The following is a 24249-nucleotide window of genomic DNA, read 5'->3' as shown; positions in this document are numbered from 1 at the left end:
CCAGAGTTCAAAGGGGGGGGGGGTGAGCAGGGTGTTAAGGGGCACCTTACGTGATCCGAGGCCAACCGGCTGCTTCTCCGTGGGGTTCCACCGCAGCCTTCACCACGAACTGCTCCATTCCACCCGCAGTCCCACTCCTGCCGTCCCACGAACTGCTCTGGCAGCCGCGCCGCTCCGCTCCGCTCACCGACCTGTGAGCCGCGCCGCTCCGCTCCGCTCACCGACCTGTGAGCCGCGCCGCTCCGCTCCGCTCACCGACCTGTGAGCCGCGCCGCTCCGCTCCAGTCGTCCCTTGGGCAGCTCCCACAAGGCTCTGCTAGCTGCTCCTCCAGCCGCTCCGCTCACCTCCGCTAAGCTAAGTTAGCTTAGCAATATAGCTTCAGGCTCCCCCACTAGTTAACACAGCCTCAGTGATCTCAGCTCTTAAATAGCTTTAGCTCTTTTGTGATTTCAGCTCTTAGTGATTTCAGTTCTTAGTAGGGGAGCCCCAGTGCTGGTGCACTATTGGCCCAAAGTGAACTCAGCTCAACAGTCTGTAACTAGACTCCTAAGGGAATCAAAGTTAGCTCTGACATTCAACAGTGGAGAGAGGAGGAGGTGCAATTGGTGTTTCAGGCCCACAAAAGGGACCCACACCACCAGGTACCAATACCTGTCCCCATCCTCTCTCAATTCACTGGGTTTTGTAACCCATGCCCCTTGACAAGCAAATGCTACTTAGGTAATGGTGAATGACTCACTCAGTCCTTCTGTCATACACCAGTTCCACTGGCCTTGATTCACAGAATCAGGGTAACAAAACTTTATTCTTCCTGCCCCAATAACAGAGAAACTGGGGATCCCACACCAGCCAAAGTAACCACTTTGAGTTGCTGTTGTTTCCTGCCAGGCGAGTGGGTGTGCCTATGCAAACAAGATCAGCCCCTAGAGTTCTTTTCCACACTCGCCATAATTCACCACCAGATGTCAGGGTAGAGCTCATCCTGACTCTGCTTACAATATCATACCATACCAGTGCAACCCTTTCTTCTGTGTTCCTGCTGGCAATGGTGCTGCCTTCAGAGCTGAGCACCCTTCCAACAGCCACTGCTTTCCAGCCACCCAGCTCTGAAGGCAGAGCTGTTGCCAGCAGTGGCGCAGAAGTAAGAAGGACAATACCATACCAAACCACCCTTACTTCTGTGCTGCTGCTGGTGGTGACTCTGCCTTCAAAGCTGGGCATTCATGTAATCTGCAGAATGGGATTTTACTTCTTTAATCCCACTCCTGTATCACCCCCGCAGTACCCACTCCCACTCACTCCCACATTGTTGATGAATTATTGTCTTCTTCCCACTATTATGTCCGTTGGTTCTCAGGACCCACGGTATGCTAGTACTGCTTCAGAATGCCCTGGGATTCCACACGTCCCACAAGAACTGCAATTATAACAGTGGCAGCAGGATAAAAATTCAACAAACAACGCGGGAGTGGGTGGAGTCAGAGTGGGTATTGTGGGGCAGGATGGGAGCTGGAATAACTATATAATCCTATACAGGGCTCTAGCAGGGGGCACTGATATGATTGCTCACCTCGAGTGCTAAAATGACTAGTTATGGCACTGGTATCCATTTTGCAAGCTCTTTCATGAGCATAAGAAATTCAAACAGCAGTATCTCAGCACTCTGCCTCCACTCACACATCATTAACCTTCCAGAGGAACGTCCCTGGAACATTGTGCTGCTGCTTGGGTGACTGTAGCAATGTGAGATTCACCGCTGCGGCACCTCCTGCTGGTTTCTCAGGGAATTAGCATCCACCCTCCGGAGCACCCTCTGTCAGCCGGTGTCTCGCTACTGCTGGGCCCCCATGTCCTTCCCTGGACTCCGGTGCCCCTTTCCACTGGGGTGTTTCCCCCCTGGCAGTACAACCCTCAGTCTCTGGGTCTCCCCTCCAGGGGGAACCCCCACCCCCATCTCAGCTCAATCATAAGCTACTGCCAGTCACCAACAAGACCCCACTCCCTGGGGCAGACTGCAGTATACGCCACTCATCATAGGCAAGGTTGGATTTTTACCTGCTGCCTCTGCTGTCCCCTGGAACTCTATTACCTGTTTGGACTTCCACTAGGCCGCAGCCTGGGGCGTTTCCAGGCCAGAGCTACCCAGCTCCCTTGGCCTTCCCCCAGCCCTGCTCCACTCCAGGTACCTTCCCTCAGCTCCCTGCAGCCAGGTTCCTCCCTCTCAAAGTTGGAGAGAGAGTCTACTGAGGGTCTAGTTCACAGCCTTTTTATAGGGCCAGCTGCAGCCTGATTGGGGCGCGGCCCAGCTGTGGTTACTTCCACGATCAACCCAGGTTTCCCCAACCATGGCCCTCTCCAAGGGCTATTTTAACCCTTCAGGGAGTGGGGTTACTGTCCTGCTATATCCTCCCCTCAAAATCCCACGCCTGTGGGAAGGGGGGGTTCTCTAACCTGTGCTGCCCGGAGATGTCCCACCAGCCGCTCTCATCTTTCTTCAGAGTCTTTTAGCTTTCAGGACAGATCTTCCTGCTCCTGGCATGTTTTTGGAGCCCTGCCTCAGCCGTCCGACAGGCTTATTCCACCATCTCCAGCTGCTCATGCAGGCCCAAGTCTCCCAGGCCCTCTTCCTTCAGAGTCTGGGTTCTTTTAGTCCTTTGTACGTGGCACAGCTGGGCCTCAGCCTCTTGCCGAGCCCACTCTATCTGGGTTTCCTTACTGGAAAGTTGCCCTGCGATGGTTTGGATCTCGACCTCCTTTGGGGTCCCCTCTGTCCCGGCTACTGCCTTCTCCTATTCTGGCCCTTCCAGATGCACAGGCACCTCCTCTGGCCTCCACTCAGTTCCCCTGAGGGGGAAGTGCCTCCGAATATGTCAGGGTACCTGGCAGCTCCAGCAGGCAACCCACCTCCGTGCTTTCTGGGGCTTCCCATGTTCCCTTTGGGGTTCCGTCCCCTTGCCGGGACTGATCTACACCTTCCACGTCGGGCCTGGGCATGTCCACGGCATGTGGCCCTGTCGCCCACAGGCCCAACAGGTCAGCAGTCGCCTGGGTTCTTTCACCCGGCAGACTGGCTTTGAGACCTGTCCTGGTCCCAGCTTGGGATGCGGCGCCCTGCCCCCACCCCAATTGGGAAGTCCCATTTTAAATGTCCTATCTGTCGGCAGGTGTAGCAAGCCCTGCGCCCTGCCACAGGCCTCCTGGCCTTGGCGCTCCGCTGCTCAGGCCCTCCGCTGTCACCTCGGAACTCCAGCTGAAGGAGTTAGGTTAGGGCCTGCTGTCCCTCCACCAGCCAGCCCAATTGTTCATGGAGGCCCCACTGGACCTCCCATATTCCCTGTTGGGCCTCCCGGATCACCTGCAGGTCGTCTCTCTCCTTCCTCTGGGGCGCTGACCCTGGGGCCCAGCCTGGGATGGAACCTGGGGTCTCCACATAATAACCCCCAGTGTACCTGGGATCCATTGTCCCCTTGTCTTTACGTCTGGGCAATAGTCCCGCTATTCTGTCTTGTCCCTTGTATAAGGGGCGGACCGCAATTCCCTGCATTCTCCACCACTTGTAGTGATGCGAGACTCACCGCTGCGGCGCCTCCTGCTGGTGTCCTAGGGAATTAGCTTCCAGCCTCTGGAGCACCCTCTGTCAGCCGGTGTCTCAGTACCGCTGGGCCCCCATGTCCCTCCCTGGACTCTGGTGCCCCTTTCCACTGGGGTTCTGCCCCATGGCAGTACAGCCCTCAGTCTCGGGGTCTCCCCTCCACGGGGAACCCCCACCCCCTATCCCCACCTTGCCTCAGTCTTAGGCTACTGACAGTCATCAACCTGCCCCAGCTCCCTGGGACAGACTGCAGCATACGCCACTCATCGTAGGGAAGGTTGGATTTGGACCTGCTGCCTCTGCCTAGCCTTGGGCTGTCCCCTGCAACCCGCGTACCTGTTTGGACTTCCACTAGGCAGCAGCCTGGGAGGTTTCCAGGCCGAAGCTCCCTTGGCCTTCCCCCTGCCCTGCTCCACTGCAGGTACCTTCCCTCAGCTCCCTGCAGCCTGGTTCCTCCCTCTCAAAGTCTAGAGAGAGAGTCTCCCGAGCTCCTGGCTCACAGCCTTTTTATAGGGCCAGCTGCGGCCTGACTGGGGCACGGCCCAGCTGTGGTTACTTCCCCGATCAGCCCAGGTTTCCCCAACCACAGCCCTCTCCAAGGGCGGTTTTAACCCCTCAGGGCAGGAGCGGGGTTACTGCCCCGCTACAGGGTGACACATTAGCGTAAACACTTCACACAGTGACCATCAGTTATTGTTGAGGCGATAAGCATAATTAATGTTTGTGATAATCTCACAGGTCAGAAGAAGATATGGTCGTACATAGGTGCAGGAACTATGGGTGTGGGGGGTGCTTCAGCCCCACGAGGTTTGACCCAAGGCTCCACTCCCGACCCCGAACATGGGGTCCTGGATGCTGGGTCCATGCCCAGGTCTTTGCTAATGGCCCCACGCCCATGGTCAAATCTGTCATCCACACCCAGGGTTCTGCTCCTGGCCCCACACCAGACCCCAAAATGGCCCGAGCCTCAGCCTCCTTACCCGATCTGGGTCTCCCCCTCCCAGAGACAAGGCCCTGCTCGGGGCACTAGCTCTGGGGGAATGGGGTGAGAGGGGTAAGAGGGCTCGCTTTCAGCACCCCCACTATTAAAAGTGATAGAGCAACAGTGTGGTCATCTTTTTCTAAATCAGGTGCAAGTGAGAATGGGCCGGCTGCTGAGAAAAAGGAAACGGACACAAAGATGGATGATGTAACCTGTGGAAAAGAACCAGAAAATGTATTAGGTACAAGAAAATATCTCTATTTTTTTCTCTGAAATATGTTTTCTTTATAATTCTCAATACACTTGTATCCATCAGGGCTGTAACCAGGGTTGGTTGAGGGGGCAGCTGCCCAGGGTGTAAAGCCACAGGAGGTGGAAAAATGGACAGAGAAAAAAGGGAAGGGGGTAAAGGCCTGCAGCGGGATCGGGATCCTGTGGGTCATGTTACCATATCATTCCATACCCGTGACACCCTCTCTTCCGTGTTACTGCTGGAAATCGTGCTGTCTTCAGAGCTGAGCACCCTTCCAACAGGCACTTCTTTCTAGCCATCCAGCTCTGAAGACAGTGCTGTCACCAGCAGCAGCGCAGAAGTAAGGATGACAATACCATACCAAGCCACTCTTACTTCTGTGCTGCTGCTGGTGGTGACTCTGCCTTCAAAGCTGGGCATTCATGTAGTCTGTAGAATGGGATTTCTATTTACTTAATCCCACTCCTGTATCATCCCCGCAATACCCACTCCCACATTGTTGATGAATTATTGTCTTCTTCCCACTATTATGGCCCTTGGTTTTGCAGGACCCACAATATGCTAGTCCCACTGCAGAACTTGCTGGTATTCTACACGTCCTGCAAGACCCACAGCCATAACAGTGGCAGCAGGATAAAAATTCAACAAACAATGCTGGAGTGGGTGGAGTGGGAGTGGGTATTGTGGGGCAGGATGCGAGGTGGAATAAACATAATCCTATGCAGTGCTCTCGCAGGAAGCACAAATATCATCGCTCACCTTGGGTGCTAAAATGCCTAGTTATGGCACTGATATACATATTGCTCTTTCATGAGCATAAGAAATTCAAACAGCAGTAGCTCAGCACTTTGCCTCCGCTCACAAATCATTAATCTTCCAGAGGAACGTCTCTGGAGAGTTGTGCTGCTGCTTGTGTGACAGATTAGCATCAACACTTCATACAGTGACCATCAGTTAATGTTGAGGTAATAAGCATAAATAGTGTTTGAGATAAAGTCACAAGTAGATAGGATTGTACATAGGTGCGGGACCTAAGGGTGTAGGGGGTGCTGTAGCCTCATGTGGTTTTACCCATGGCTCCAGTCGCGGCCCCGAATGTGGGGTCCCAGATGCTGAGTCCATGCCACGTCTTCACTGACAGCCCAATGCCCACGGTCTAATGTTTCATCCACATCCAGGACTCCGCTTCTGTCCCCATGTCAGCTCCAATAGTGGCCCCAGCCTCAGCCTCCTTACCCCATCCGGGTCTCCCTCTCCCGGATACAAGGCCCTGCTCCCGGCACTAGCGTTGGGGGAAGAGGGGCAAGGGAGTAAGAGGGCTGGCTTTCAGCACCCCCACTATTAAAAGTGATTGAGCAGCACTGTGGTTGTACTTTTCTAAATCAGGTGCAAGTGAGAATGAGCCGGCTGGTGAGAAAAAGGAAACGGACACAAAGATGGATGATGAAGCCCACAGAAAAGAGCCAGAAAATGTATTAGGTATGTCAAGGTTCCTTGCCCACTCTGAACTTTAGGGTACAGATGTGGGGGACCTGCATGAGAAGCTCTAAGCTCAGTTAACAGCTTAGATCTGGTCTGGCTGCCACCACTCCCAAGGACTAATTCCCTTCCCTGGGTAGCCTTGAGAGACTTCACCAATTTCCTGGTGAACACAGATCCAACCCCCTTGGATCTAGAAAACAAGGAAAAATCAATCAGGTATTAAGAAAAAGGCTTTTAATTAAAGAAAAGAAAAGAAAAAGAAAACCCTCTGGGAGAGATTAGCATACCAGCTGCTCTCACAGACAAGAGATTCCAAATACAGAGGATGTTCCCCTGGGCAAAAACTTAGTTACACACACAGACACACAAAAATACCCAAATACCCAATTTGACTATTCCTCTAATTGCACAAGACAAGTTACAAAGAAATAAACATAAACCTATTTATTTCCTTCACTAATACTCACTACTTAATAAGAGGCTGAATTCTGGAGCTTTCCCACTCCGGTCCAAAGTGAAAACTGACTAGATAAAGGGAACTTCCCTCCTTCCCTTTGAACCATCTTGTCCTCCCATTGGTTCCTCTGGTCAGGTGTCAGCTAGGCTAGGTGAACTTCTTAACCCTTTATAGGTAAAAGAGTCATTAACCCTTAACTATCTGTTTATGACAAGGTACAAGAAAATAGCTTCCAGCCTCCGGAGCACCCTCTGTCAGCCGGTGTCTCAGTACCGCTGGGCCCCCATGTCCCTCCCTGGACTCTGGTGCCCCTTTCCACTGGGGTTCTGCCCCATGGCAGTACAGCCCTCAGTCTCGGGGTCTCCCCTCCACGGGGAACCCCCACCCCCTATCCCCACCTTGCCTCAGTCTTAGGCTACTGACAGTCATCAACCTGCCCCAGCTCCCTGGGACAGACTGCAGCATACGCCACTCATCGTAGGGAAGGTTGGATTTGGACCTGCTGCCTCTGCCTAGCCTTGGGCTGTCCCCTGCAACCCGCGTACCTGTTTGGACTTCCACTAGGCAGCAGCCTGGGAGGTTTCCAGGCCGAAGCTCCCTTGGCCTTCCCCCTGCCCTGCTCCACTGCAGGTACCTTCCCTCAGCTCCCTGCAGCCTGGTCCCTCCCTCTCAAAGTCTAGAGAGAGTCTCCCGAGCTCCTGGCTCACAGCCTTTTTATAGGGCCAGCTGCGGCCTGACTGGGGCACGGCCCAGCTGTGGTTACTTCCCCGATCAGCCCAGGTTTCCCCAACCACAGCCCTCTCCAAGGGCGGTTTTAACCCCTCAGGGCAGGAGCGGGGTTACTGCCCCGCTACAGGGTGACACATTAGCGTAAACACTTCACACAGTGACCATCAGTTATTGTTGAGGCGATAAGCATAATTAATGTTTGTGATAATCTCACAGGTCAGAAGAAGATATGGTCGTACATAGGTGCAGGAACTATGGCTGTGGGGGGTGCTTCAGCCCCACGAGGTTTGACCCAAGGCTCCACTCCCGACCCCGAACATGGGGTCCTGGATGCTGGGTCCATGCCCAGGTCTTTGCTAATGGCCCCACGCCCATGGTCAAATCTGTCATCCACACCCAGGGTTCTGCTCCTGGCCCCACACCAGACCCCAAAATGGCCCGAGCCTCAGCCTCCTTACCCGATCTGGGTCTCCCCCTCCCAGAGACAAGGCCCTGCTCGGGGCACTAACTCTGGGGGAGTGGGGTGAGAGGGGTAAGAGGGCTCGCTTTCAGCACCCCCACTATTAAAAGTGATAGAGCAACAGTGTGGTCATCTTTTTCTAAATCAGGTGCAAGTGAGAATGGGCCGGCTGCTGAGAAAAAGGAAACGGACACAAAGATGGATGATGTAACCTGTGGAAAAGAACCAGAAAATGTATTAGGTACAAGAAAATATCTCTATTTTTTTCTCTGAAATATGTTTTCTTTATAATTCTCAATACACTTGTATCCATCAGGGCTGTAACCAGGGTTGGTTGAGGGGGCAGCTGCCCAGGGTGTAAAGCCACAGGAGGTGGAAAAATGGACAGAGAAAAAAGGGAAGGGGGTAAAGGCCTGCAGCGGGATCGGGATCCTGTGGGTCATGTTACCATATCATTCCATACCCGTGACACCCTCTCTTCCGTGTTACTGCTGGAAATCGTGCGGTCTTCAGAGCTGAGCACCCTTCCAACAGGCACTTCTTTCTAGCCATCCAGCTCTGAAGACAGTGCTGTCACCAGCAGCAGCGCAGAAGTAAGGATGACAATACCATACCAAGCCACTCTTACTTCTGTGCTGCTGCTGGTGGTGACTCTGCCTTCAAAGCTGGGCATTCATGTAGTCTGTAGAATGGGATTTCTATTTACTTAATCCCACTCCTGTATCATCCCCGCAATACCCACTCCCACATTGTTGATGAATTATTGTCTTCTTCCCACTATTATGGCCCTTGGTTTTGCAGGACCCACAATATGCTAGTCCCACTGCAGAACTTGCTGGTATTCTACACGTCCCACAAGACCCACAGCCATAACAGTGGCAGCAGGATAAAAATTCAACAAACAATGTGGGAGTGGGTGGAGCGTGAGAGGCTATTGTGGGGTAGGAGTGGACTTGGAATAAAGATATAATCCTATGCAGAGCTCTTGCAGGGGGCACAAATATCATCACTCACCCTGGGTGATAAAATGCCTAGTTATGGCACTGATATACATATTGCTCTTTCATGAGCATCAGAGGTTCAAACAGCAGTCGCTCAACACTCTGCCTCCACTCACACATCATTAATCTTCCAGAGGAACGTCTCTGGAGAGTTGTGCTGCTGCTTGTGTGACACATTACTGTCAACACTTCACACAGTGACCATCAGTTATTGTTGAGGCAATAAGCATAATTAGTGTTTGAGTTAATCTCACAAGGTCAGAAGAAGATATGGTCATAAATAAGGGTGGGAACTAAGGGTGTGGGGCGTGCTGCAGCCCCACAAGGTTTTAACCATGGCGCCACTCGCAGCCCAGAACGTCAGATCCTGGATGCTGGGTCCGGGTCCAGGGCTTCGCTGATGACCCCAAGCCCACGGTCAAATCTTTCATCCATACCCAGGGCTCTACTCCTGTCCCCGTGCCAGCCCCAACAGTGGCCCCAGCCTCAGCCTCCTTACCCCATCCGGGTCTCCCCCTACCGGACATAAGGCCCTGCTCCCAGCACTAGTGATGGGGTAAGGTGGGGAAGCGAGGTAAGAGGGCTGGCCTTCAGCACCCTGACTATTAAAAGTGATAGAGCAATGATGTGGTCGTCTTTTTCTAAATCAGTTGCAAGTGAGAATGAGGCGGTTGATGAAAAAAAGGAAACGGACAAAAAGATGGATGATGAAACCCAAAGAAAACAACCAGGAAATTTATTAGGTACAAGAAAATATCTCTATTTTTTTCTCTGAAATATTTTTTTCTTTCAGTTCTCAACACAGTTGTATTAATCAGGGCTGTAACCAGGGATGTGTGAGGGGGCAGCTGCCCAGGGTGCAAAGCCAAAGGACGTGGAAAAATGGAGAGAGAAAAAAGGGAAGGGGTAGAGTCCTGCAGCAGGACCCAGATCCTGTGGGTCATGTTACCATATCATACCATACCGGTGCCACCCTTTCTTCTGTGTTGTTGATGGCAATGGTGCTGCCTAAAGATCTGCGCACCCTTCCAACAGCCACTGCTTTTCAGCCACCCAGCTCTAAAGGCAGCGCTGTCGTCAGCAGCAGCGCAGAAGTAAGGATGGCAATACCATACCAAGCCACCCTTACTTCTGTGCTGCTGCTGTTGGTGATGCTGCCTTCAAAGCTGGGCATTCATGTAGTCTGCAGCATGGGATTTTTATTTGTTTAATCCCACTCCTGTATCGCCCCCGCAATACCCACTCCCACTCACTGCCACATTGTTGATGACTTATTGTCGTCTTTCCACTATTATGGCCATTGTTTCTGCAGGACCCAGGTTATGCTAGTACCGCTGCAGGACTTGCTGGGATTCTAGCTATCCTATAAGACCAGCAGCCATAACAGCGGCAGCAGGATAAAAATTCAACAAAGGATGCTGGAATGGGTGGAATGAGAGTGGGTATTGTGGGGCAGGAGGGGAGGTGGAATAAAAATATAATCCTATGCAGGGCTCTAGCAGGGGGCACAAATATCATCGCTCACCTCGAGTGCTAAAATGCCTGGTTATTGCACTGGTATCCATTTTGAAAGCTCTTTCATGAGCATCAGAGATTCAAACAGCAGTAGCTCAGTACTTTGCCTCCACTCACACATGATTAAGCTACCAGAGGAACGTCTCTGGAGAGTTGTGCTGCTGCTTGTGTGACACATTACCGTCAACACTTCACACAATGACCATCAGTTATTGTTGAGGCAATAAGCATAATTAGTGTTTGAGTTAATCTCACAAGGTCAGAAGAAGATATGGTCATAAATAAGGGTGGGAACTAAGGGTGTGGGGCGTGCTGCAGCCCCACAAGGTTTTAACCATGGCGCCACTCGCAGCCCAGAACGTCAGATCCTGGATGCTGCGTCCGGGTCCAGGGCTTCGCTGATGACCCCACGCCCACGGTCAAATCTTTCATCTATATCCAGGGCTCCGCTCCTGTCCCCGTGCCAGCCCCAGCAGTGGCCCCAGCCTCAGCCTCCTTACCCCATCCGGGTCTCCCCCTACCGGACATAAGCCCTGCTCCCAGCACTAGTGATGGGGTAAGGTGGGGGAGCGGGGTAAGAGGGCTGGCCTTCAGCACCCTGACTATTAAAAGTGATAAAGCAATGATGTGGTCGTCTTTTTCTAAAGCATGTGAGAATGAGGCGGTTGATGAAAAAAAGGAAACGGACAAAAAGATGGATGATGAAACCCAAAGAAAACAACCAGGAAATTTATTAGGTACAAGAAAATATCTCTATTTTTTTCTCTGAAATATTTTTTTCTTTCAGTTCTCAACACAGTTGTATCAATCAGGGCTGTAACCAGGGATGTGTGAGGGGGCAGCTGCCCAGGGTGCAAAGCCAAAGGACGTGGAAAAATGGAGAGAGAAAAAAGGGAAGGGATAGAGTCCTGCAGCAGGACCCAGATCCTGTGGGTCATGTTACCATATCATACCATACCGGTGCCACCCTTTCTTCTGTGTTGTTGATGGCAATGGTGCTGCCTAAAGATCTGAGCACCCTTCCAACAGCCACTGCTTTCCAGCCACCCAGCTCTAAAGGCAATGCTGTCGCCAGCAGTGGCTTGGTATGGTATTGCCATCCTTACTTCTGCGCTACTGCTGGTGGTGATGCTGCCTTCAAAGCTGGGCATTCATGTAGTCTGCAGCATGGGATTTTTATTTGTTTAATCCCACTCCTGTATCGCCCCCACAATACCCACTCCCACTCACTCCCACATTGTTGATGACTTATTGTCGTCTTTCCACTATTATGGCCATTGTTTCTGCAGGACCCAGGTTATGCTAGTACCGCTGCAGGACTTGCTCTGATTCTAGCTATCCTATAAGACCAGCAGCCATAACAGTGGCAGCAGGATAAAGATTCAACAAAGGATGCTGGAATGGGTGGAATGAGAGTGGGTATTGTGGGGCAGGAGGGGAGGTGGAATAAAAATATAATCCTATGCAGGGCTCTAGCAGGGGGCACAAATATCATCTCTCACCTCGGGTGCTAAAATGCCTGGTTATTGCACTGGTATCCATTTTGAAAGCTCTTTCATGAGCATCAGAGATTCAAACAGCAGTAGCTCAGTACTTTGCCTCCACTCACACATGATTAAGCTACCAGAGGAATCTCCCTGGAGCATTGTGCTGCTGCTTGTGTGACACATTACCGTCAACACTTCACACAATGACCATCAGATATTGTTGACGTGATCAGCATAATTAGTGTTTGAGTTAATCTCACAACGTCAGAAGAAGATATGATCGTAAATAGGTGCAGGAACAATGGGTGTGGGGGGTGCTTCAGCGCCATGAAGTTTTACCCACGGCTCTTCTCCTGACCCCGATAATGGGCTCCTGGATGTTGGGTCCGTGCCCAGGCCTTCGCTTATGGCCCCACGCCCATGGTCAAATCCATCATCCACATCCAGGCTCCGCTCCTGTCCCTGAGCCGGCCCTAACAACGGCCCCAGCCTCAATCTCCTTACCCGGTCCAGGTCTCCCCCACCCAGAGACAAGGCCCTGCTTGGGATACTGGCTGTGGGGGAAGGGGTGGAGAGGGGTAAGAGGGCTCGCTTTCAGCACCCCCACTATTAAAAGTGATAGAGCAACAGTGTGGTCATCTTTTTCTAAATCAGGTGCAAGTGAGAATGGGCCTTCTGGTGAGAAAAAGGAAGTGGAAAGAAAGATGGATGATATAACCCATGGAAAAGAACCAGAAAATGTATTAGGTACAAGAAAATATCTCTATTTTTTTCTCTGAAATATGTTTTTCTTACAATTCTCAACACAGTTGTATCCATCAGGGCTGTAACCAGGGTTGGTTGAGGGGGCAGCTGCCCAGGGTGCAAAGCCAAAGGAGGTGGAAAAATGGACAGAGAAAAAAGGGAAGGAGGTAAAGGCCTGCAGCAGGATCGGGATCCTGTGGGTCATGTTACCATATCATATCATACTGGTGGCTCCCTCTCTTCTGTGTTCCTGCTGGCAATGGTGCTGCCTTCAGAGCTGAGCACCCTTCCAACAGCCACTGCTTTTCAGCCACCCAGCTCTGAAGGCAGAGCTGTTGCCAGCAGTGGCGCAGAAGTAAGGATGACAATACCATACCAAACCACCCTTACTTCTGTGCTGCTGCTGGTGGTGACTCTGCCTTCAAAGCTGGGCATTCATGTAGTCTGCAGAATGGGATTTCTATTTATTTAATCCCACTCCTTTATTGCCCCCGCAATACCCACTCCCACTCACTCCCACATTGTTGATGAATTATTGTCTTCTTCCCACTGTTATGTCCGTTGGTTCTCAGGACCCACGGTATGCTAGTACTGCTTCAGAATGCCCTAGGATTCCGCATGTCCCACAAGAGCTGCAGTCATAACAGCGGGAGCAGGATCCGCATGCCCACCTCGCCTCAATCGTAAGCTACTGCCAGTCACCAACTAGCCCCCGCTCTCTGGGGCGGACTGCAGTATATGCCACTCATCATAGGCAAGGTTGGATTTGGACCTGCTGCCTCCGCTGTCCCCTGGAACTCTATTACCTGTTTAGACTTCCACTAGGCCACAGCCTGGGGCATTTCCAGGCCAGAGCTACCCAACTCCCTTGGCCTTCCCCCAGCCCTGCTCCACTCCAGGTACCTTCCCTCAGCTCCCTGCAGCCAGGTTCCTCCCTCTCAAAGCTAGAGAGAGAGTCTACTGAGCGTCTAGTTCACAGCCCTTTTATAGGGCCAGCTGCAGCCTGATTGGGGCGCAGCCCAGCTGTGGTTACATCCCCGATCAGCCCAGGTTTCCCCAACCACGGCCCTCTCCAAGGGCTGTTTTAACCCTTCAGGGAGTGGGGTTACTGTCCTGCTATATCCCCCCCCTCAAAATCCCATACATGTGGGAAGGGGGGTTCTCTAACCTGTGCTGCCCGAAGATGTCCCACCAGCCGCTCTCATCTTTCTTCAGAGTCTTTTAGCTTTCAGGACAGATCTTCCTGCTGCTGGCATGTTTTTGGAGCCCTGCCTCAGCCGTCCGACAGGCTTATTCCACCATCTCCAGCTGCTCACGCAGGCCCAAGTCTCCCAGGCCCTCACACATCATTAAGCTTCCAGAGGAACATCCCTGGAGCATTGTGCTGCTGCTTGTGGGACACATTAGCATCAACACTTTGCACAGTGGCCATCAGTTATTGTTGAGGTGATAAGCGTAATTAGTGTTTTATAAAATGTCACAAGGTCAGGGGAAGTTATGGTTGGACATTGGTGCAGGAATTATGGGTGTGGGGGGTGCTGCAGCCCTGCGAAATTTTATGCACAGCTCTACTCCTGGTCCCAAACGTGGGGTCCTGGATTTTGGGTCCATGCCCAGGTCTTCGCTGATGGCCCCACGCCCAAGGCCAAAGATGGCACCCACACCCGGGGCTCCACTCCTGGCCCTGTGCTAGCCCCAACTGTTGCCCCAGCCTCAGCCTCTTTACCCCATTCGGGTCTCCTCCTCCCGGAGACAAGTCCCTTCTCCCGGCACCAGCGATGGGGGAGGCGGGGGGAGAGGTGTAAGAGGGCTGGATTTTAGCATCCCCACTATTAGAAGTGATAGAAAAACACTGTGGTCGTATTTTTCTAAATCTGGTGTAAATGAGAATGAGCCGGCTGGTGAGAAAAAGGATACAGACACAGAGATAGATGATAAAACCCACAGACAAGAACTATAAAATTTACCAGGTACAAGAAAAAAAACCTTTTTTTTTTATGTTGGTTACATTCATTCAGTCCTTGGCAAAGTATAATTTGTTGATTTCCATTAACAATTTTCCCTAATAATAAAGTAGACATAATTAACAACTTTTATTATTGATTTATTTAAATTATGTTACTGCTATTCACCGTAACTGGTTTTTATTTATTAGTACAACACGATACTGCAACTATCGTTATTTCAACTGAATAAAGAATGGTTGCGTAAATGTGTGTGTGTAGCAGACAGGGCCGGCTCCAGGCACCAGCTTAATGGCCAACAGAGAGGGGCGGCACATACGGAAATTCGGTGGTGGCAGGTCCCTCACTCCCTCTCTCAGCGAAGGACCTGCCGCCGAATTGCTGCTGCCGATCACGGCTTTTTTTTTTTCCTGAATTGCCGCCGCTCATCGTGATCGCGTTTTTTTTCTTTTTTTCCCGAATTGCTGCCGCCCATCGCAAAAATGCTGGAACCGGCACTGGTAGCAGGAGAGAGGGCTTTAGGATGACTGAGAATGAGAGAGGTGAAGGAATAATATTCTGTAATAACACGAGGAAAGCCAGAGCAAAGGTGGATTAGTCTGTAGCTAGGGAATATATTGAATGGGTTTTTTTTGTTTTTTTCTGCAGTCGCTTTTAATTTTTTTTCTGCACAAACTACTAGTTTGTATATTATGTCGAATATGTGATGTCACAGTGCATGATATGGGTCACAGCTGAAAACGTCAAACTCAGGTCAGGCTGTTAAAAAACAGGGCAGTTGCACCCTCCTGGTGGCATATTCTATAATTAGATTTAGCCTAAGCAGCAATCAGTGTGTACTCCTTTATTGCTACAGTAGCTTAACATGGATTCACAAATAGTCTATCTTTAGACAATCCAGCCCCTGGCTTGCCACCCAGACAAACTGAATTTATGTGCTGAATGATTTTTAAAACCAGAAATCACACATATTAAGTTCTTCCAACTCTAAAGAGCCAGACACTCACCCCAGGTCAATATATACTTCAGGATCTCATCAAATATCACGTTACAAGCAATCCAGGGGTGAAAGTAACTTAAAGTACTTACTGGTGTGCCGGAATCCTGAGCGGGGGTGTGACCTCAACCAGAAGAGGCGTGGCCTCAATGGGAAGAAGGGGGCCTCTCAAGATTTAAAGGCCCTGGGGCTCTGGAGGGGGTGGTTGGAGTGGCCCAAGGAACGGCGAGCGGAGCTGTTTGCGGGGACTGCTGGAGCGGCTCACAGGTCGCGGAGCAGAGCAGCTTAAGAGCGGAGTGGTTTGTGGGATGGTAGGAAGTGGACTGGCTTGTGGTGAAGGCTGTGGCGTAACCCCACGGAGAGATGGCTGGCCTCGGATCACGTAAGGTGCCCCTTAACACCCTGTGTGCCCCCCCTTTTACTCTGGGGCTGCACTGACCAGGGACAGAGACTTTGGGGGTTGTTGGACTTTTGGGACTTTGGGTGGTTACTGGACCCAAGAGACTTTGGGGGTGTTGGACTTTGGGGACTCTGGGTGATTTTTGGGTTGCTGGATTCAAGAACCAAAGGGAAAGGACACAGCCCAATTTGCTGGGGTGGGGGTTTTTTTGCTCATGGTTTGTGTTATGAATCCTGTTTGTGATGTTTTTCCAATTTAATGCTGATGTCGTTTACCTCATGTTATTAAACATTTTCTGCTACAGTCAGACTCCGTGCTTGTGAGAGGGGAAGTATTGCCTCTTAGAGGCACCTAGGGGGTGGTATGTAATTGTCCCAGGTCACTGGGTGGGGGCTCGAGCTGGTTTTGCATTGCATTATTGAAACGGAACCCCTAGATACAGAACCCGGCCCTTGTTGCTGCCAACTTAGATGGGCAGAAGGGTTACATACACATGTGTGTAGATTATTGTACTTTGAATAGATGTACAATCCCTGTCCAGTATCCCACCCCAAGAGTGGATGATGCCTTAGACTGCCTAACAGGAAGCTGTTGGTTTTCCATTTTTTGGATCTGAGAAGCGGATACTATCAGATACCCATGGGACCAGCTGACATGGAAAAGACAGCCTTCTTCTGTCCACTCAGATTCTACAAATTTCTGAGAATGCCCCATGGAATATCTGGGGCTCCAGCCCCATTCCAGAGATTAATGTAGAGGATGGTTGGGGACATGAACCTTCTGGAAGTCCTGGACTTGATAGTGTTCAGTCACACTTTGGAAGAGCACGAAGAAAGGTTGTTGAAAGTGTAGGACTTCCTACCTACAGGAACAAGGGTTGAAACTCTCTCTACAAAAATGGCTAGTTCTGTCAGGAAAAATAAAGTATGTGGGGCATATCATCTCTCAAGATGGAGTTGCTGCAAATCCAGACAAGCTGGAAGCCTTGAGGACATGACCAAGACCCAATACCTTAAAAGAACTGTAGTTTCTTGGGGGTCTGCAAATATTATAGGCCATTTGGTGAGGGCTATTCTGCTCTTTGTCTTCAGTGAACTCACAAAGGTATAGTCCCCACATAGGAAAATGTCAGGCTCTGCATCCAGATGCCAACTACTATAGAGTCAAAGAACGCTGTGGAGACTGTGAGAATGGTTTTCTGATGTTAATAGATGCACTGACACATGCTTCTTTATTAGCTTTTGCTGATACTAAAAAAACATATCTACTACTAAACATTGATGCTAGCATGGAAGGACTTGGAGGAGTCTTCTACCAAGAATATCCAGATGGATGAAGGCTAGTTGACTATGCTGGTAGGGTCTAGCATCATCAGAGAAGAACTATCCAGTTTATACACTAGAGTTTTTAGGATTAAACATTTCAATAGGATGCTTTTGAACATGCATGGGACTCTCAGATCGATACAAAAGCACAAATGGAGCCAACATATTTGACAACTATTACATGCTTATAATTGTACCAGGAACAATGTGTGATAGACTCATAGACTCATAAACTTTAAGGTCAGAAGGGACCATTATGATCATCTAGTCTGACCTCCCGCATGATGCAGGCCACAAAAGCTGACCCACCCACTCCTGGAATAATTCTCTCCCTTGACTCAGCTGTTGAAGTCCCCAAATCATGATTTAAAGACTTCAAGTCACAGAGAATCCTCCAGCCAGCAACCCCTGCCTCATGCTGCGGAGGAAGGCGAAAAACCTCCAGGGCCTCTGCCAATCTCCCCTGGAGGAAAATTCCTTCCCGACCCCAAATATGGCGATCAGCTGAACCCCGAGCATGCGGTCAAGATTCTCCAGCCAGACCCTCCGGAAAATGTTCTCTGTAGTAACTTTTAATATCCCATCATTGACCATCATTACTAATTACCAGCGATGGCACGTTATGTTGCACTCGATATGCTTATGAGTATAAATATGACATAACTGGAATATGCTTTATGAATGTTGGCTATGTACTTCTATCTCAATGTGTTTGATTCTAAGTAGCACCAGTGAAGCATTTGGCCAACTTATTGTGAAGGGACACTTCAGATTAAGTGCCCAATCAAGAAACACTTAACTGACACTGGACCTTGGTAGACTCCAATCCATATATGAGGAGCCTTCCTGGGAATGTTCAAGGTAACATGTGAAAAATGGCTTCGGCCTGCAAAAAGCTGAATCGTTCATGGATATGTGACTTCCCCAAGTGGCTACAAACTCCATCTTGTTGCTGTGATTTTGCACAGAAGAACAAAGGGGTGTCCGCCCACAAGAGAGAGAATATAAACTGTACTGGAAGCCTCTCCATTAGGGGTCTTTGGCTGTCAGTTATGAAGAAATCCTCTAGTTAACACCTGAGGTGGACTAACAAGGATTGGGCCAAGGGAAAAGATTTGGCCCAGACTAGGAAGGAGACCAGTCTGTGAAAGAAGTTTATTGGAACATCTGAGGGTGAGATTTCATCTGCAATCAGTTTCTTAATGTGTTAGGCTTAAACTTGCATGTTTTGTTTTATTTTGCTTGGTAATTTACTTTATTCTGTCTGTTATTACTTGAAACCCCTTAAATCCTACTTTTTATACTTAATAAAATCACTTTTGTTTATTAATTAACCCAGAGTAAGCAATTATACCTGGGGGAGCAATGAGCTGTGCATCTCTCTCTATCAGTGTTATAGAGGGCAGACAATTTATGAGTTTATCCTGTGTAAGCTTTATACAGAGTAAAACGGATATATTCAGGGTCTAGGCTCCCAGAAAGACTGAATACTGGGTGCTGGGAAAGTCCCTATAAACTGAGAAGCCCCTGGGCTAAATGAATCTTAGTTTCTGTGAACTGCAGGGGGCCCTAGCCCAACCTCTTGGGCTGTGCTGGAGCAGACTGGTGTGTCTAGCTTAGCAAGATGGAGTGGAGGGAAGCTTTTTCTGGAAGCGGGGGGGGGGGGGGTTGTTCTCAGTGGTATCCAGTACATCTAGTGACAGTCTTGAGAAAGTTTATGTGACCCAACCTGTCACACAATGCTACTGGATTCTCCCCTTATTATCTAATGTTTGTGGGGGGAAGTGAGACTTCCTGTGGACATTTCTTTGGGAGTGACTCTAGGTGGAGGTGGCTCTGAGACATAACTTCAATATGTAAAGAAATTAAAGCAACAACTGGAGAACTTCTGTCATCTCTGTATGGATGCAGCAGCAGAGACCGCAACTCAGAATAAGACCTCACATGACTGGTGCATAAGGGAACATGTACTACTTCCAGGTGATTGGGTTTTGGATAAGAAACTTGGGAGTAAAAGGGAAGAACAAGCTGGCATACAGAAGGAATTCAGAACTCTATCAGGTTGTTCAGAAATGACCTGGGATTCCTGTATGTCAGCTCTGGAGAGAAGAAGGAAGGAGAGATGTCAGAACTCTTCACAAGAATCACTTATTGCCTATTGAGCAGTTCGGTTCCCTGGAAGAGAGATGGCAACTAAGTCCCGTGTCCCGCGGTCCTACCCATTGACCAAGCAAAAGTAGGTCTTGTTATTAATCTCCTGATGGGAGATGCCCTGGAATGGGCCTTGCATCTACTCAAACAAGTGACCCCGACAGTATTGAACTGGGATGCCTTCGTGCAGGGATTTACTGCCATATTTGATGATCCCCACTGTGCCCACTCAGCAGAGATGGCTCTGCACAAACTCCAGCATGTGCAGATGCTGGTCTCCTACTATGCCGTCCACTTCCAGAGACTAGTCTCCAACACTAAGTGGAACAAGGAGGCCCAGCTCTATTAGTTCTGGTGAGGCCTATGTGAGGAGGTCAAGGATGAACTAGCTCGTGTGGAGGCCCTGACCAACTTAGATGCCTTTGTTGACCTCATCATATGCATCAAGAATAGGCTCAGTGAACAATATGAGGAAAGGCAGGGGTCTGAGTTACTAACTGGCCGGTGCCCCTTGACACCTGGATCCAACCTGGACCCCGAACCCATACAGCTGAGTAGCTCTGAATGACATGAAACCCCTGAGGAATAAGAGTGCCCTCTCGGCCATGGGCTGTATTTCTACTGTGGAGGATCTGGCCATATTCTTGACAAGTGCCCATCACCAGCTCTAGCATGACTCAATTTGGGAAATGACCATGCCCAGTCCTTTGTTGGGTTAGCCTGGGTGAACCCTGAGATAATGCCCTCCTTCCCCTCACTGAGGCATGCCCCACACATGGTGAGCACTCTCCGCACCTTAAGGTCCAGGTCTGCCTCTATGTTCCAGGGGAACCTCACCAAATTCAGCCACAGTGGCACTGGTGGATTCCAGGGCAGCAGACAACTTCAAAGATGCTGATACAGTCCTAGCTGGGGGATTCCAGTTCAACCTATACTGTCCATCACCTAGTGGAAACTATAAATGACTCACTCCTGTCATCGGGGGCCAATGACACAGGAGATCACACCTCTGGAAGTTACCATTTGGGATAAATGGGAAGTCCTTCAGTTTGGAATGAGCTTCTCACCACACTTCCCCATAATCATTGGCATTTTTTTTTTTGGCTGGTGGCTCATGATCCACACGTCCTTTGGTATAGCACCAGGTGAGATTCTGCTCCAATTTCTGCCAGCAAGTCTGCCTACACTCACTATCTGATGAATCCCAGAACCAACACACCTCCCCAGATCCTGGCCGTAGGTCAGAGGGGACCACCAGAGTTGACTTCAGTACTGCCCCCCAGATACAGCAACTAGGATGACCTCTTTGAGAATAAGAATGCTGACACCCTACTACCACCATGGATGGTCACCTACTACAAAACAGGCCCAACAAAGAAAGTAACAGAACACCACTAGCTGTCACCTACAGCTCCCAACTAAAACCTCTCCAGTGCATCATCAACGATCTACAATCTACCCTGAAGGACAATCTCACAGACTTTGGGAGACAGGCCAGTCCTCACTTACAGACAGCCCCCCAATGTGAAGCAAATACTCACTAGCAACTATACACCACACAGCAAAAACACTAACCCAGGGACCAAACCCTGCTACAAACCCCGGTGCCAACTTTGTCCACATATCTATTCAAGGGACACCATCACAGGACCTAACCACATCAGCCACACCATCCGGGGCTCGTTCAGCTGCACATCTACCAATGTGATATATGCCATCATGTGCCAGCAATGCCCCTCTGCCATGTACATTGGCCAAACCAGACAGTCGCTATGCAAAGAATAAATGGACACAAATCTGACATCAGGAATCATAACATTCAAAAACCAGTAGGAGAACACTTCAATCTCTCTGGTCACTCAATAACAGACCTCAAAGTGACAATTCTTCAACAACAAAAACTTCAAAAACAGACTTCAACATGAAGCTGCAGAACTGGAATTAATTTGCAAACTAGATATCATCAGATTAGGCCTGAATAAAGACTGGGAGTGGTTAGGTCATTATAAAACCTAAAATTAACTTCCCCAATACTAATTTCTCCCTACTGTTACTCACACCTTCTTGTCAACTGTCTGTAATGGGCCACTCTCTTACCACTTCAGAAGTTATTTTTCCTCCCTTAGTATCCTGCTGTTAATTGATTTATCTTGTTAGACTGACCTAAGACTTGGTAAAGCAACCCCCATCCTTTTATGTATTTATACCTGCTCCTGTATCTTTTACTTCATACATCTGATGAAGTGGGTTCTAACCCATGAAAGCTTATGCCCAAATAAATTTGTTAGTCTCTAAGGTGCCACAAGGACCCCTCATATTTTTTGCTGATACAGACTAACATGGCTACCACTGAACCCTGTCTCCATGAAGCAGTGTACATGGTTGGGCCCCTGGAGAACTGTGCAGCAGGCTACTGGTTCATTTTTGTCATAGTAGGCTAAACAACCAGGTACGCAGTACCATTATGAATGCACAGTGGCTGCTGAACTTGTGAAAATCACTGCTCAGCTCGGGGTGCCACTGGAAATCTTAACTGATCAGGGAACGAACTGTATGTCCCAGAGGATTAAGCAACTGTGCCAGTTGTGGAAAATCAAGGTTCTCAGGACCTCTGTTCTCCACCCCCAAAAATATGGCTGGTGGAAAGATTTCAATGGAACACTAAAGACAATGCTATGAAAATTTGCCCTTACAGATATCCAGCACTGGGCCCAGGGGCACCAGAACAGAGGCAGCCAAGGGGCCATTCCCCCATCACTTTTAAAAGTGGGAAGGATATGCTCTCTCACTTTTTTCTTGCATTAAGGGGAGCAATGGGGTGGGGGGGGTAGGAGCAGGAGGGGCCTCAGGGAAAGAGGTGGCAAGGGGGTGGGACCTCAGGGGAAGAGGTGGCATGGGAGCTGGAAGAGGCTGAACAGGGTCAGGGCCACAGTCTGGATTCTGGTAGGCCCCTCCACATACTTTTAGGGAGCTTCTGACACTCCTGCCTGGGAACAGTTACTCCCTCCTCTCCTGTTCACCATACCAGAAGTCCCCCAGTCCTCCACTGACTTCTCACCATTTCAATTGTTATATGAAAGGCAACTTCAAGGGATTTTAGGCCTCATTCAAGAAATGTGGGAGGAACCATCTCCGGCCAGTGATGCAGCACAATAAGTCCTGGACCTATGGGAGACGCTTGATGCCCTGGGTTCATTTGCCAGGGAGAAGCTTCTACATGCCCAGAACACACTGGAAGCAGCCTATAATAGAAGGACTCACCTCTGAGAGCTCCAACCTGGTGATGGGTTTCTCCTGTTATTACCTAGCTACAAGTCAAAAATCCTAGCCCACTGGCAAGGGTCCTATGAAGTGCTGCAGCTAGTGTGGATGCTGAATTATGAAATCCAACAACCAGACAAGCAAAAGGTACACCAAATCTGCCATGTGAATCTTTTAAAATTGTGGAAAACCCGAGAAAGTCTACTAATAGCCCTCTACCTACCTGAACCTGAATTAGGTCTACAGGTTGCTGAGGTCTCAAAGTCAGGGATGGTCAAGATTGGAAACAACCTAACCCCAGACTGGAGAACCCAGGCTCAATAGGTGATCCGTGCCTTCTCTTCCATATTTTCTACCCAGCCTGGATGGACCCATTTATTAACTCATAACATCCAGACAGAACTGGTGCTTAAAGTCAGAGAACATCCTCAACCCCTTCCCCAGAAGTTGAGGGAAACTACAAAGTAAGAACTCCGATCAGTGCTAGAACTGGGAGTAATCAAGGAATCATTCAGTGACTGGAAAAGTCCTGTAATGTTGGTCCCCAAGCCTGATGGGAGTACCTGGTTTTGTATTAATTCTGGAAGGTCAACAGAGTCTCAAAATGTGATGCGCACTCAATGCCTTGCATTGAAGAACTATTCAACTACCTAGGGAAAGCAGAGTACATCACCACTCTGAATGTGATGAAGGGATATTGACAGATCCCCCTCACACCACAGTCCAGGAAAAACACAGCTTTTTACACTGCCTTTGGGCTCTTTCAGTTCCGGACAATGCCCTTTGGGTTACATGGGACCCTGGCCATGTTCCAGCGGCTAATGGACTAGATCCTCCAACTCTATAGCCAATATGCTGCCATGTACCTAGACAACATCGTAGTCTACAGTTGAAACTGGTAGGACCACCTAAAACATATGATGGGTGTGCTACGATCTCTCCAGGAGGCCGACCTGACAGCAAATCCCACTAAATGTTTCATCATTGTCCAGGTGACGATCTAGCTCTGGTACACCTTAGAAAAGGCAGAGCATAACCCTTGGTCAATAAGCTCCAGGTCCTCCAGATGTGCCCCACACCTTCTTCAAGGAAACAGGTACGCTGGCTTTTAGGACTGTTGGGGCACAACCATCAATTTATTTTGGGTTTCTCAACCATAGTGGCACTTCTCATTGACCTTCTCAAGAATGATAGCCCAAAGCAAATACAGTGGACCAAAGCTTGTGAAGAGGCTTTTAAAGCCCTGAAGGCCCAGCTTTGCCAAGAACCCACTTTGTACATTCCCGACTTCACTAAAGATCTCCTGCTATGGATTGATACATCAGACGTGGGTCTAGAAGCTGTTTTGTCCCAGGTTGTGGGAGGTGAAGAACACCCCATCTTGTACATTAGTTGGAAGCTGTTCCCAAGAGAGTAGGCCACTGCAGTCAAGTGGGCTATGAACTCGC

At 49.7% G+C, this 24249-nt stretch overlaps 1 protein-coding gene across 4 annotated transcripts in view; it reads left to right on the top strand.

Moving 5' to 3' along the window:
• The window catches only part of LOC135978113 (uncharacterized), a 78781-nt gene extending 54572 nt beyond the window's left edge, over positions 1-24209 (top strand). For all 4 annotated transcript variants that reach the window (XM_065579161.1, XM_065579160.1, XM_065579158.1 and 1 more), the window contains 6 exons: positions 4724-4816; positions 6215-6307; positions 8105-8197; positions 9608-9700; positions 11120-11209; positions 12614-24209. In XM_065579161.1, coding sequence (XP_065435233.1) covers positions 4724-4816; positions 6215-6307; positions 8105-8197; positions 9608-9700; positions 11120-11209; positions 12614-12738 — 587 coding nt within the window. In that variant the 3' untranslated portion in view covers positions 12739-24209. The remainder of the gene's footprint in view (positions 1-4723; positions 4817-6214; positions 6308-8104; positions 8198-9607; positions 9701-11119; positions 11210-12613) is intronic.
• The last annotated feature ends 40 nt before the right edge of the window (positions 24210-24249 follow it).

The sequence above is a fragment of the Chrysemys picta genome, unplaced genomic scaffold, assembly GCF_011386835.1.
Source record: "Chrysemys picta bellii isolate R12L10 unplaced genomic scaffold, ASM1138683v2 scaf124, whole genome shotgun sequence".
NCBI lineage: Eukaryota > Metazoa > Chordata > Testudines > Emydidae > Chrysemys > Chrysemys picta.
Note: the sequence above shows the minus strand (reverse complement) of the source record. Positions and strands in the feature narration are given on the sequence as shown.